The 12,105-nt window shown below is 43.5% G+C and overlaps 1 protein-coding gene across 1 annotated transcript; it reads right to left on the reverse strand.

Annotated features, from left to right (window-relative positions):
- Positions 1-2,731: 2,731 nt before the first annotated feature.
- On the reverse strand, positions 2,732-7,171 carry slitrk2 (SLIT and NTRK-like family, member 2). Its single transcript, XM_020113547.2, has one exon. It carries the CDS (start codon positions 6,269-6,271, stop codon positions 3,593-3,595), a length of 2,679 nt encoding a protein of 892 aa, XP_019969106.1. The 5' UTR covers positions 6,272-7,171; the 3' UTR covers positions 2,732-3,592.
- Positions 7,172-12,105: the final 4,934 nt, after the last annotated feature.

Raw genomic sequence — 12,105 nt, forward strand, 5'->3', positions numbered from 1 at the left:
AAACAGAGAAAAGGCAGTTTATAAATCAAGTCAAAGCAGCAGCACGTATGCTTCAAAGTCATCTCTGAATCGCTTATCCACACATTGAGCCACACCGTAGGAATGCCAATTTATAGTCCTCCATCATATCGCTCAGAGAGATGGACAAAAAGAGAAGGACATGGTGTGGGACAGGGCGAGAGAGGTAGACAGAGAGTGGAAGAGAGAGAGACACAAGATACCTATTTATACCTTTCATTCTTGTCTAAAATGAAGGAGAACACACTGCAATGATATGGACATTCACACATACAGTATATAAATATATGAATGCACTGAGTCAGTCAGTCACTCACTCATTCACACACACACACACACACACACACAACAGTGTCCCAGAGCTGCAAGATAAGAGAAGAGAGTGTTCTGGAGAGAAAGCTTCCTCATTGGTGTGCAAGGCTGCACATGTTCCAACCCTCCCTTATGTGTGTGTGTGTCTGTCTGTGTGTGTATATGTGACTGAGAGTGTGCGCCACTGTGTGTGTGTGTGTATGTGTGTGTGTGTGTGTGTGTGGAGCACTCTTTCCTTCACTGCCACTAAAAAGACACAGAGGAGCTATTGTGCCCAAGGAAGGAAAATCACTCCATTTTCAGAGAAAGGAAAGGAATGAACAGCTCTCTCTCTCCCTCCTTCCGTTCATCTCCCCTGACCTCTCTCGCTCCTTCCCTCTCTCCTTCCTTGCTCTCACGCTCTCTTTCTCCCTTCCCTACCATTCACACACAGCAGCTGAAATGGTGAAGCTTGTTAAAAAAGGGGAGCCCACATGACAGCGTTCGCAGCTTTGCTTACCGCAGCATCTCCCCTGCTTGCCGGGTGCCTTCGCACCAGAAACCACAGATGAAAGCAACTCCATTCTCTGCATCATAAAAAACAAAGTTACAGCACTAAAGGGGCCACAAGTGAAAGCACAAAGGGAGAAAAAGAAATGGGAGGCAGGAAAGAAGACAAAAAAAATCCCAGGGTTTGGAGTTAATGAGGTGTTTCATGCAGCAGTAACAGCAAAGCAACATTACAGGAGGATGTTTTTCAGGTGCAAAGAGCCTCACATCATTCGCCCTGGAACAGAATTTTTGTGCAAACAATGTTATCAGAAACTGAGCTGTCTACCTGGTAATACTAGTTTATTGATATATCACATCAACAATTGTGACGCAGACGGGGACTTGCTGACGTGAGTCGCCTAGTTCTTACGAGATGGATGTGAATGTGCCTCTGTTGTCATCATTATCAGTATTCTTTTTTGGGCCATCACTCACGGTGTGGGTGTAACTTTGCAACCCAGCCAGAAACAGGTTTTACCAATCTTACTGTGAGAGAGGGATAAATGTAATAACTACTACCTAAACTGCCTATTTCAAACAAGTAACGATCTTAGGAAGACTGCAAGGTGTGTTTATAAGTTCTGGAAAAAATCGTACAAGTGGATCTTATTGAGATTTCTCCCAGAAGACACAACCAGCCTGAATGCAAAACACAGGTACTTTCCCAAAGCCCCTCAACACGACGCTTCGCTGCCTCAACCTCAAAGAAGTGAAAACTTGCTCATCTAACAGGGGCCCTGTTACCGGCAACATTTCAGCACCTTGGACAGCTACACATTAGCCAGCAGAGATCCAGCAGGAGGAGGTGGGGAAGGAGGATGAGGATGGGGGGGGTGGCCACTGGGAGGCCATTCACAGAGCACACAAAGAACCAATGTCAACTCGAGTTGAGGGACAGAAAACAGAATTAGCATTACAGTGGACAGCACAGTTCATCCATGTCACAAGGCAGCGGGAAGGCCTGGAAATGCACAGGGGGGGGATCACCATCATGCACCCGTGGACTCAAACGTGTGGCGTGTTCGAAAACAGCAGAATAGGGAGAAGCGCAGTGTTTCATGGTCACTCCTTTTTGCTGCAGACCACATTTATCTGTACTTCTCATTCACAGCAGCAATGCAGCACAGTCAATACCTACCCTGACAACAATTCATCCCCAAGTCACTCGAGAAGCAGCAGCTGCAACATTCATCAGTGTAGGTAAAAGAAGTCTTTGCTGGATGCCTTTAAAGAGATGCTTTCTAGCTTTACTGCAGACTACCTCCAATTTTCAGCACGGGTGTATTGTCCTCTACTGGGGGTTATCCACTACTATTCATTGCAACACTGACAATTCTGCTCTCCTGTGAAATTACGCAAGAAGCAGCAGTTGTTTAAAAAAACACATCATCAATCTCCGTACGTGTCATGAGAACCAACAAGATATTTTTTTAAACTATAAAATCACTGTCCAGCCCTCGGTGATGTTCTGACACACGCTTGTCCCTCTTGAAGAAAATATCGACCCTCCACATCAAATGTTAGTGTTTTCTGCACATCATCAGGATGGATGGGGAGGAGTAGGAGTTTGGAGAAAAGCTTGAAACGAAGAAAGGAGGCCAGAGCAGATATCAGTAAATGCAGAAGAAGCAAAAGGAAAAAAAAGCAAAGACAAACAAAAAGCACCTCATCAATCTTTAGAGGAGCCGTCACATTTCAGTGGGGGGAGAGACGAAGGAGCTGCGGGTGAACTCTATTTTCATTTTCTCTGGCTCCCACCACACACACACACACACATACACCCACGCACACATTAGAGCAGTCCACAGCTCACCGCAGCTTCCAAAAATAATCATGCACAGTCTTAACAAATTTTACCTCACGCTCGGGATCTTGACAAAGTGCTTCAGTGAAAATTTAATGGCGCCATTTTTTTCCACGCTGTATCGCTCCCCTATAGCATACAATGTTCTCAAGAAGTTGTACATCTCCAAAGACACGTCATACTGAAAGCAAAATAACATGAGTCTCCCTGTCAACAATATCATTTCACACTCAAGTTCACTGTTTTCTTTTTTTTTTTTTTTTCAATTTTACATTTTACATAAAGATTTGATTCTTTAAAATACAGCACTTTCAGAAAAAAGTAACATTTCCATTTTGCAGAGAGCATTGTTGGTAAAATAGTTGAGTGCAAAGGCACTTTCTGGAGTAAGTATAGTGAGATTTTGCCGCTTATTGGATTTTGAAAAGGTTTTTCTTTTATGATCTAACACTCACGGTTTATCTGTGTGTGCTAACTATGTACAGGAATGTCAATCTGTAGCATTTCCTCTTCTACAAAGAATAGTTATTTCATACTTTTTTCAGTTTTTTCTTTTTTTAACAGGGAAAAAATAAAATACAGTTTTATGAAAAGCACAAAGCCGTATTTGTACACAATCCTTCCCATTATATACCTGCTGTCTTCAAAGTCTTTTAGAACTTCATTTTTCAGGAAGAAGAAATAATTTATACCTTCCAGGAGAAAAAATAGAACTGCATAATAATATATTTCTTATACTCCTTTTATACATTTTGAAAATAAAGTAGAGAAGAAAAGGAAGAGAGAAAAAAGATCATCAAGGCTTCAGTTCACTTCCAGTCAATCTTGTGGGATTGAACACGGATAGATAAGATAGATATATAGAGAGCGCTATTATTAGAGTAATTGCATGGGTATTATGAATTGGGGGGTGGTCTTGTTGCTATCTTACAGTTGGCTCATCGCAGTCTGTTTCTCCAGAACCTCCAGGTAGTCTGGTTCTGTTTTTAGCTTCCCAGGGAGCAGAAGTGGGTGCTCATTGTTTCTGGACGGGTGATCGGCCCCGTAGTATTTCCTGGGGGTGCCATACAGCACAGTTTTGTTCAACCTGTCCTGGTTGGTGATATGCCGCCGGGCTGTAGCAACCTCGTAGGGGGGCACGATGCAAGGTCTCTTAGGTAAAGTGCAAAAGTTGTAATTGAAAGGAGGGACACCTGCAGCTGTGGGAAGCTCTTTGTTGGGCCTCTCCCCTAAGTTTTGATACAGCATCTCAGGAGGCTCTGGGGTCAAACCACATGATGTCGGTGATTTATCCATAAAATCCACTGTGCTGATGGTGTAGGCCCCTGGGCTGCGGGTGAGGACTTCATCCTTCTTTGCTTCCAGGGGCCCGAAGCTAAGCTCCTTCAGATTGCGGTAATAAGCCACCTGCTCACCATCCTTCTGCATGTAAATGGGGTTTTGGCACATGGAGCCAACAGGTGGGGGGATGTAGTTATACATGTGGCTTTCAGAGGTTTTGTCTTGGGTCGGTTCTGGAGTGTAGGAACCATATTGCACTTGGAAAGAGTTGAGATCTAAGTTGTTGGCACCTGTGGGCACGTGTTCTACCCCTTTGCGCCGTTTTAGAACAAAAACAAAGAGGCCTGCACCAAAGCATACTGAAAGGATGAAAACAACAAGGAGCCCAAGGATCAGGACTGAAAGTGGGACCTCAGGGTGTAAGTCAGGGGTGTGGAGTCTGGATTCAGTGGGGCTGACAGAACTAAAAGAAGAAGAGGAGGAAGAAGAAGATGAGGGGGTGGTGGCTTCAGTGCCAGGGCTTATTAACGTAGGATTTTTTGTAGGGGGGGCATATTGTGGTGGGGGCACCTCACTAGGCTCAGGACATATGGCCTCATTGCGAAGTGAGCGCAGCAGGCGGCCCGCATGCTTTGAGGGCGAATCGCATGTGATTTCGTTGACCACCACGCTGGTACTCGACAGCTCCATCCAGTTTTTGAGCGCCACAATGTCGCAGGTGCAGTCCCAGGGGTTCTCCTGCAGGTCAATCTGGATGAAAGCTGAGAGCTGGTCCAGAACACCTTTAACCGGAAGGTAGCTGAAATGATTATTCCGCAGGTTGAGCCTTGTTAACATGGTTCCCCCAAAAACATTGTCAGGGAGCGACCGTAGCAGATTGTTGTTGAGAAATAGCAGCTGCAGGTTATGCAGAGCATTGAATGTTTGTGGTAAAATGTCCTTGATGATGTTGTATTCCAAATACAGATACTGGAGCGACTGCAGACCAGCAAAAAGAGATTGAGTGAGTGATTCAATGTAATTCCCATTGAGATAGAGCCGTCTGAGGTTTGTCAGATTCTCAAATGCCCCCTCCTGAATCACTGCGATCCTGTTATTTCCTAAATGGAGCAGCTCCAGCGAGCTGTACTCAGTCAGATCAGTTCTGTAAATTACTTGCAAGTAGTTACCGGTCAGGTGGAGTTTCTTTGGGTAGGAGGGCTTGGGGTTGAGCTCACTGATGTTATGCAGCTTTCTTTCTTGACAGTTAATGTTCAATCCGCTGTCAGGGTTTTGTGATGTGCACACGCACACACTGGGACACAACATGGGCACAGGGGAGCGTGTCTGGTAAACCATTATCGGCCCAAAGACGTGTTTGTCCTTTGAGATGCGAGCGGTGGGCCTATAGCGCATTTTTGGTGGGCGGGATGCTTTAGGGGCACGGGTGGGGGTGACCATGCCGGGGTGGTAGGTCGGGGGAAGGGCTCCTTGAAAGTGAGAGTCAGAGGGGGGGTGCACACGCTCGCCAGCATTCCTGCGCGGACACAGATCCTGCTTTATGAGCTGAGTGATGTCTTTACCGTGCAGCCTGAACGGCGTCTCACACACTATGTCCCCAACAAAGACGGAGATGGTGTCCAACCAGGATTTGAGAGGAATTAGATCACAGGTGCAATTCCAGGGGTTCTCCTCCAGCTGGATCTCCATGATGCCGCCTATGTGCTCCAGGACCCCGGCAAACGGCAGCATCTTGAGCCGGTTGCCTCGTAAATCCAAGTGGGTAAGGAGCACAAAGCGGAAAATATTAGGGGGCAAAGACAACAACAGGTTATCATTAAGGATCAAGACTTTGAGTTTATTCAGCTTACTGAAAGCGCCTGGCTCTATGGCACTGATATAATTATAGTCTGCCTGTAAATACTCCAAACTCTCCAGTCCAGCGAAGGTGTCCTCTTTAATCACCTCCAGGTTGTTGTTGTTCAAATGGAGCCGCTTCAGAAAGCGAAGCCCGTTAAAAGCGCTGGTTCGGATCTCCTGCAAGCCATTATTCCCCAGATGCAGTGAGGTGACATTGCCATAACTGACAAACTCATTGGCACCAAGCCGTGACAGGAAGTTTCCATTTAGAAAGAAATGGGAGATTTTGTTTGCTGGCGCCTGGAACTGACTGACGGTGGTAAATCCTTTATTCTCGCAGTTGATGTTCAGTATGTTCTCCCGCTCCTCGCAGGCGCAGCGGGTCTTGCAGATGTCTTTGGAGGCTGAAGTTTTGCGGCTCTCCGTTTCGGACGGTGACAGGCTGGTGACCGTGAGGACGCTCAGTAGGAGGACGCCGCTCAGCATTTTTACAGCCGAAAATGGTCGCTGAAATATAGATCCAGCATTTAACTTTGAAGCGTAAAGCTCGGGCGGAGAGGAAAAAAAAAAAAAACGGGGGAGTTCTCACAGTAGAGAGAGGGGAAAAAGAGGTAGAGGCTCTCCCTCACATACACACACAAAAACACTCACACAGATGAAAGCACACTGGCGCAGGAAACAGGCGCACCGCTGTTATCTAGTGTTAAAAAGGGACCGTGACGCACCAGACGTGCGCAAATCTCTCCATTTCCCTTCACCCTGAAATCCAAAAATCCGTCCCCACAAAAATCAATCCTTGAAAGGAAAGAAAATGACACCACCGCAAATCACCGGGCTCCTGTGTGGCGGCTGATGGACTTGGCACATTGTCAGAACCAGAGGAGACTCGGAGGGAGAAAAAGCCGCTTACTGCAACCCCCCTTTTTTCCTTATAGAGAGAGCCAATTTATTCAGTGGCTTCATGCAGATCACCGGCAGCTGCAGCCGAACACCCAGAGACAGACACGGGCTGCAAATCGCTCCCTCTCTCCCCATCCACACTTAAAAAGCGCTTCATTTTGTTGTCCAAGCAAAAAGAACAAAAAAAACCCACTAACTCTTTTCTGTTAAAGATCCAGAAATAATGCGCCAGGACGCACCATGACGCACAGCCGGCGTTCCTTAGCGTCTTCTCCAACAGAAGGAAGAGCAGCAAAAGTGTAGTGGATGGAAGAAAAGAGGAGAAAAAAGGAGCGCGGTGAGAGAGAGGTGAGACTTATATTCCTGGAGCCGAGGCATAACTACACAGACATACAGTTTATCCTGCGCTGTCTCCTCTACTCCTCCGCTCCGCACGGCGAGAGCAGCACTGAGCGTCTGCTGCTGCCGCTGCTCCACTGCGTTAGTCTCTGCGCGTGCGTGCGTGCGCGTGTTGGTGTGTGTATGTGTGTGAGAGAGAGAGAGAGGAGCCAAGGGGCCGTTACGTCACCGACACAGTCAACATGAACACACACAAACTCTCTCTCTCTCACAAACTCTCTCTCTCTCTCTCTCTCACACACAAACACTGATGAAAAAAGAAACAACCATCCTTAAAATGATCGGTTTCATCAGTTCCTCAGATCAAATTCCAATTAAACTTCAAATGAAAAATCAGCCACGGGACTTTTCATTGGAGCAAATTTTGTCAAATCAACCAAATTATTTGTATTGTTATATTTGTTGTTATCACCTTTCTGTTGTTTTCAGAATTTGAAGATTATTTTCTACAAAAACTCATATGAACTGGGAGCCGTAACATGTTCTGTCTCTTCACATGTAATAGGTTCATTTTAACCATTTCAATTAATTTCAGAGAAGCCTCCTCTCTTGTCTCCATATGTTTTGCATATTACAGCCTCCACGTATCTACAACAGCTAATAATTATATGATTAATCAATATACCTGCGTGATGTGATGATCCAGTGTGAATGTATATATTCATTTAGATTCTTACCCATGACTCCACTAGGAGGCAGGAAAGGCCACTTTTCAGGATCCCAGCATCTCTCTCATTATTTCTTCTGGTTAGCTGAGTCTGTGTTTTCGCTCTCATTTATCATGTCAACTTATAGACGTGCCATTATTATCAGATAGAGAATAATAATATACTTAAAACGCAAGAAATGTTTTTAGTTTTGTGACATTCCAGAGAAAAAGGAACAGTGATGAATATCAAAATCTACCATCAATTATAATATGTATGTGCATATGTGTATATATATATATATATATATATATGATTAAAGTAGGCTACATACAGTTTATATAAAATAAATGTAACATAACTAAGGTAATGAATTAAAATGTTAAATGCTATATTTTATTAAACTTCTAGAAACTCTGAAATGATTATCAGGCTTAATTGATACTAATTATATCCATATATGATTTATACATTAACAAAAACAAAACTAATAATTGAGTTAAAAATAAAAATATAGAGTAATCTTCCTGTAATATTTTATTTAAGTTATTACAGTCCAAACTAAGATATGACTTGTGTTATACAGTTCTTCAAAAAAAAAAATGCTTTCAACTTCAAATTTACAGAGAGAATTTTAAAAATGACATATACATTCGACGGAACACTGTTTCATCCCACTCATCAGTGCTCCATAGAGCCATGCAAATACTCAAATATAGAGGTTAAGGAGACCAAGCTCTAATGGATACTTGTGTACACTGACTGTTGATTCATGCAGTTATCCAATCAGCCAATAGTGTAGCTGCAGTGCAGTGTGTCAAATCCTGCAGATACAGTTCAGCTGCTTCAGTTAATGTTGACATCAAACATCACAGTGGAGAAAGAAATGCATATGAGTGACTGTGCTGACAGATCCGCTGGTTTGTGTATTTTTCAAACTGCTGATCATCAGGGATTTTCACAAACTTGACGTTTAATTTAGAATGGAGACAAACCTTCAGTGAGGGCTGGAATTGCTGACCTGATGAGAGAGGTCAGGGGAGAATATTAAGACTGGTTGGAGTAGACGGACGAAGGCTATGGTAACTCAGATAACTACAACTGTCAGGAGAGGAACCATCCACCTGATGTTGTTGTTCATTCTGTCAGCACAGAATGTGTTTGGCTGCAGTGACACAGACTCACCAACACTGGACAGCTGAGGACTGAAGAGTGTAGCCGGGTCTGATGGATCTGGATTTCTGCTGAGTCTCAAGACCAGACAGCAGTCCTTAGACAACCCAAGGGCTGCAGCCATGGTGCACAATGGCCAAAGCAATTCCCTTATGGAGCTCAGAGCAAACACCACGGCATGCTTGATTTGCGATTTGTGAAGAGGTACCTTAACTCAACTCTGTGGGAGCCGAAGTCACTGCAGAGAAGCCTGTGTACGAGTGACACGGGACCTTTGGAGGAGTCCTGGAGGCAGCGGTCACTGCAGTCGCCTTACTGCAGCCTGACTGAGGACTGACAACAGGCTGTGACAGCAGGCTCGGTGTGAAGACTCAGGGGTGAGGATGTTTTTCTGCTTGTCAGGGTCTGACAGGGAATATACCCAGAGGCAGACAAGGCCTGAGATTGAAAATAGACATACATGTATACTGTAGGAGCAATATGGTGTTTTACTTTTTTCAGATGTATTTCAGCTGTTTTACATACGTAGGGTATTTGGAAGTTTATTCTGACTGTTAAGTCTCATGTAATCTAAATGAGGTGAAAGTGATACTCAGCCTTATCTATATTTATCTTCCTTATAGAGGACGGAGGCTGCCTCAGATTCTGATGATTGATGGGGTGAAGGAGTGTGGAAGGGAAAAGCCTGCAGGTTTCCACATGAGGCCAGATAGGTATATATTGTCAGAGTGCTGCTCCACAGCACATTTGTCAAGTCAATCACAGGCCACTGAGGATGTCTGTACCTCAAGCGTACGTGCTTTTGTGTGATAAAGAAGTAAAGAAAAAAGGAGGATTTACTATTCTATCCCAGTGCTTTAAGCTGATCTCTTATATCTTTTATTTTACATCCATCCATATATTAACAATAACAATCCTAGTTTGACAGACACAGAGTGCATGGGACTGCGTCCAATCCCGGCCAGCATTGAGCGAACAGAAGAAGTTTTCTTTATGTTAATGCCTCCCCCAGTGGCTTGCAATTGTTTGCTCATAAACCCCACCTCCTCCATGTTAATGGACAAGACAGGGACCAAATTAAAGAGTCAAAGTGCACAACCAGTGATCTCTGTCATTTTCAGTAGTTCTTTTCGCATGGATGCTTTCTAAAGCTTAGTTATTTGCTGCTAATAATGGCTGTATTATAGTTTGAATATATATATAAGAATAATGTGTTAATTGCATGTTTTTGACAGACTTCACTATTGTGCCTCCATCCCCTAAATTGCTACTGCGCAATCTCTGGCACCAAATATGCAAGATGGCAGCTGCCTATCCAGGATATTTTGGCTTCATTTCTTGATATTGGGAGGAAGTGCAGACGTGTCATCCATCTTCATAGAGAGTCTACACTCAGCCCCATTAGCAATTTAGCCTTAGCACTAGCAGTTTACTCCCCCAATTATGCTCTCAGCATTGGACATTCTTTAATTCAATAAAGAGTTACGCCTGCTAGGGAAAGTACATCCCTCAGCTACCTAGCTTTCTTATATCCGTGCATTGACCCCTCGTATTTCTCTGCTAACCATCCCTCTTTTTTCAAGCATATGCCTTGACAAAGGAGGTTAAATAAAAAGGTGGACAGGGCAGCACAGCTAATAGGCCACAATAGCACTCTCCGTTTTCCTCCACTTTCCCTCAAAGGTCAGGGCTGTCAGGACGGCTTGCTACTGTTCAAGGGCACAAAGTTCACCTAAAAAGAAAAAAAAAAAGAAATTAAATGATTTTGCAAGGGAATAAAGCTGATGCTGATGGGAGCAAAAGTGTTTAGTCACTCTCTGTGCTAACCTTCTAGTAATACATATTTTACAAGGGTGTGTGGATAAACTTTACTTCAGCCTTTAGAGTAGTGCACTTAAAAAAAGGACAAAGATCCTGTTGTTGTTCTTTGTTTCTTCTCTTATATGTTATTTAAGTTCTTGTTCGTTCTTGTTCCTTCAACCCAATCAGTTTTTTTTTAATCCTTTTTTTGTGTGTAGGAGAGTGTTTGTAGGGACACACAGAAATGTGTGGGGTCCAACTGAGATCATGAAGAAGTGTACGAGATGAGTTATGAGAGTGTGTTGCTTGATCTGGTGCACAAACACAGAGGGAGATTGAGGGATTGCTGCTGTAATGGCTTTGACATATATCTGTGAGTGTAGCTGCCGTGCTGGAGCTCAGTGTGGGAATGTCACAGCGGATCAGGTTTCATAAATGGCTCCGAAGAGTGATGTTTGAAAAGGAGAAAATCCAACAAGTCATTGTTTATAAGTCAGAAGTTAGTCTCTGGAATTTCCCATTTTAACAACTTATACATAATATGAATATAATGTTAGATAAATCTAAACAAATCAAATAATGAAGATCTGTTGTTTTATTGTAAGAACAATTGTGGTGGCTTAGGTAGGTAGAACTTATGAATTTGAAATCCTGTTTCACACATTTAAAGTGTATTTTCACCTCTATGGTTTGTCTGAAATCAAACCAATTAAATGCCAGGTATGGGAGGCGGGGCAATTTGGTTCAAGGGTGTATAAGTCATGTTCATCCCATGAATGTATTTCTTTTAACAATTTGGTATTAAATGTGATATTAAATTGTGTATTTCTTCAAAGAACAATGATATAATTGTGTTTGCTGCTCAAAAAACACGTTTAAATACAAGCACAGTCTGACCTTCAAATGAAGTCTTTATCTGGTCTTTGTTCACAGCATCACATCTTTTGTGCATTGCCTTGTCTGACACCATAGCAACAAAGCAAGTTTAGTGTTGTCATATAAGATGATGTGCAATTGCATATATATGCATCTGCACTTATCATATAGTAAATAATAGTAATGTGTGTAAAAAAAAAAAAATTCTAGTCTAGTCTTTTAGGACCACAGTTTTGCCATTTACCCATTCACATACACATTCATACAGTGCATCTACAGCATGTGCAGCACTGTCACTATGCAAACAGCGGCCAGGGGAAATTCGGGGTTCAGTATCTTGACCAAGGTCACTTCGGAATGGGGAAGACTGGAATCGAAACACCAACCGTCTGGTTAGAGGACAACCCGCTCTACCCCCTGTGTACCCTGATGTAATTTCCTGTCACCGGTTTTTCCATGTTCTCGTGCATTATCACCTCTGGTCAGTTAGAGAATATACAGTAGACTGCCCAGATCTGATCACTG

This window comes from Paralichthys olivaceus, chromosome 9 (genome assembly GCF_024713975.1).
Source record: "Paralichthys olivaceus isolate ysfri-2021 chromosome 9, ASM2471397v2, whole genome shotgun sequence".
Lineage (NCBI taxonomy): Eukaryota > Metazoa > Chordata > Actinopteri > Pleuronectiformes > Paralichthyidae > Paralichthys > Paralichthys olivaceus.

Bases quoted from the DNA above. Each gene is read 5' to 3' on its own strand.
- slitrk2 (XM_020113547.2), bottom strand. From the start codon at position 6,271: ATGCTGAGCGGCGTCCTCCTACTGAGCGTCCTCACGGTCACCAGCCTG.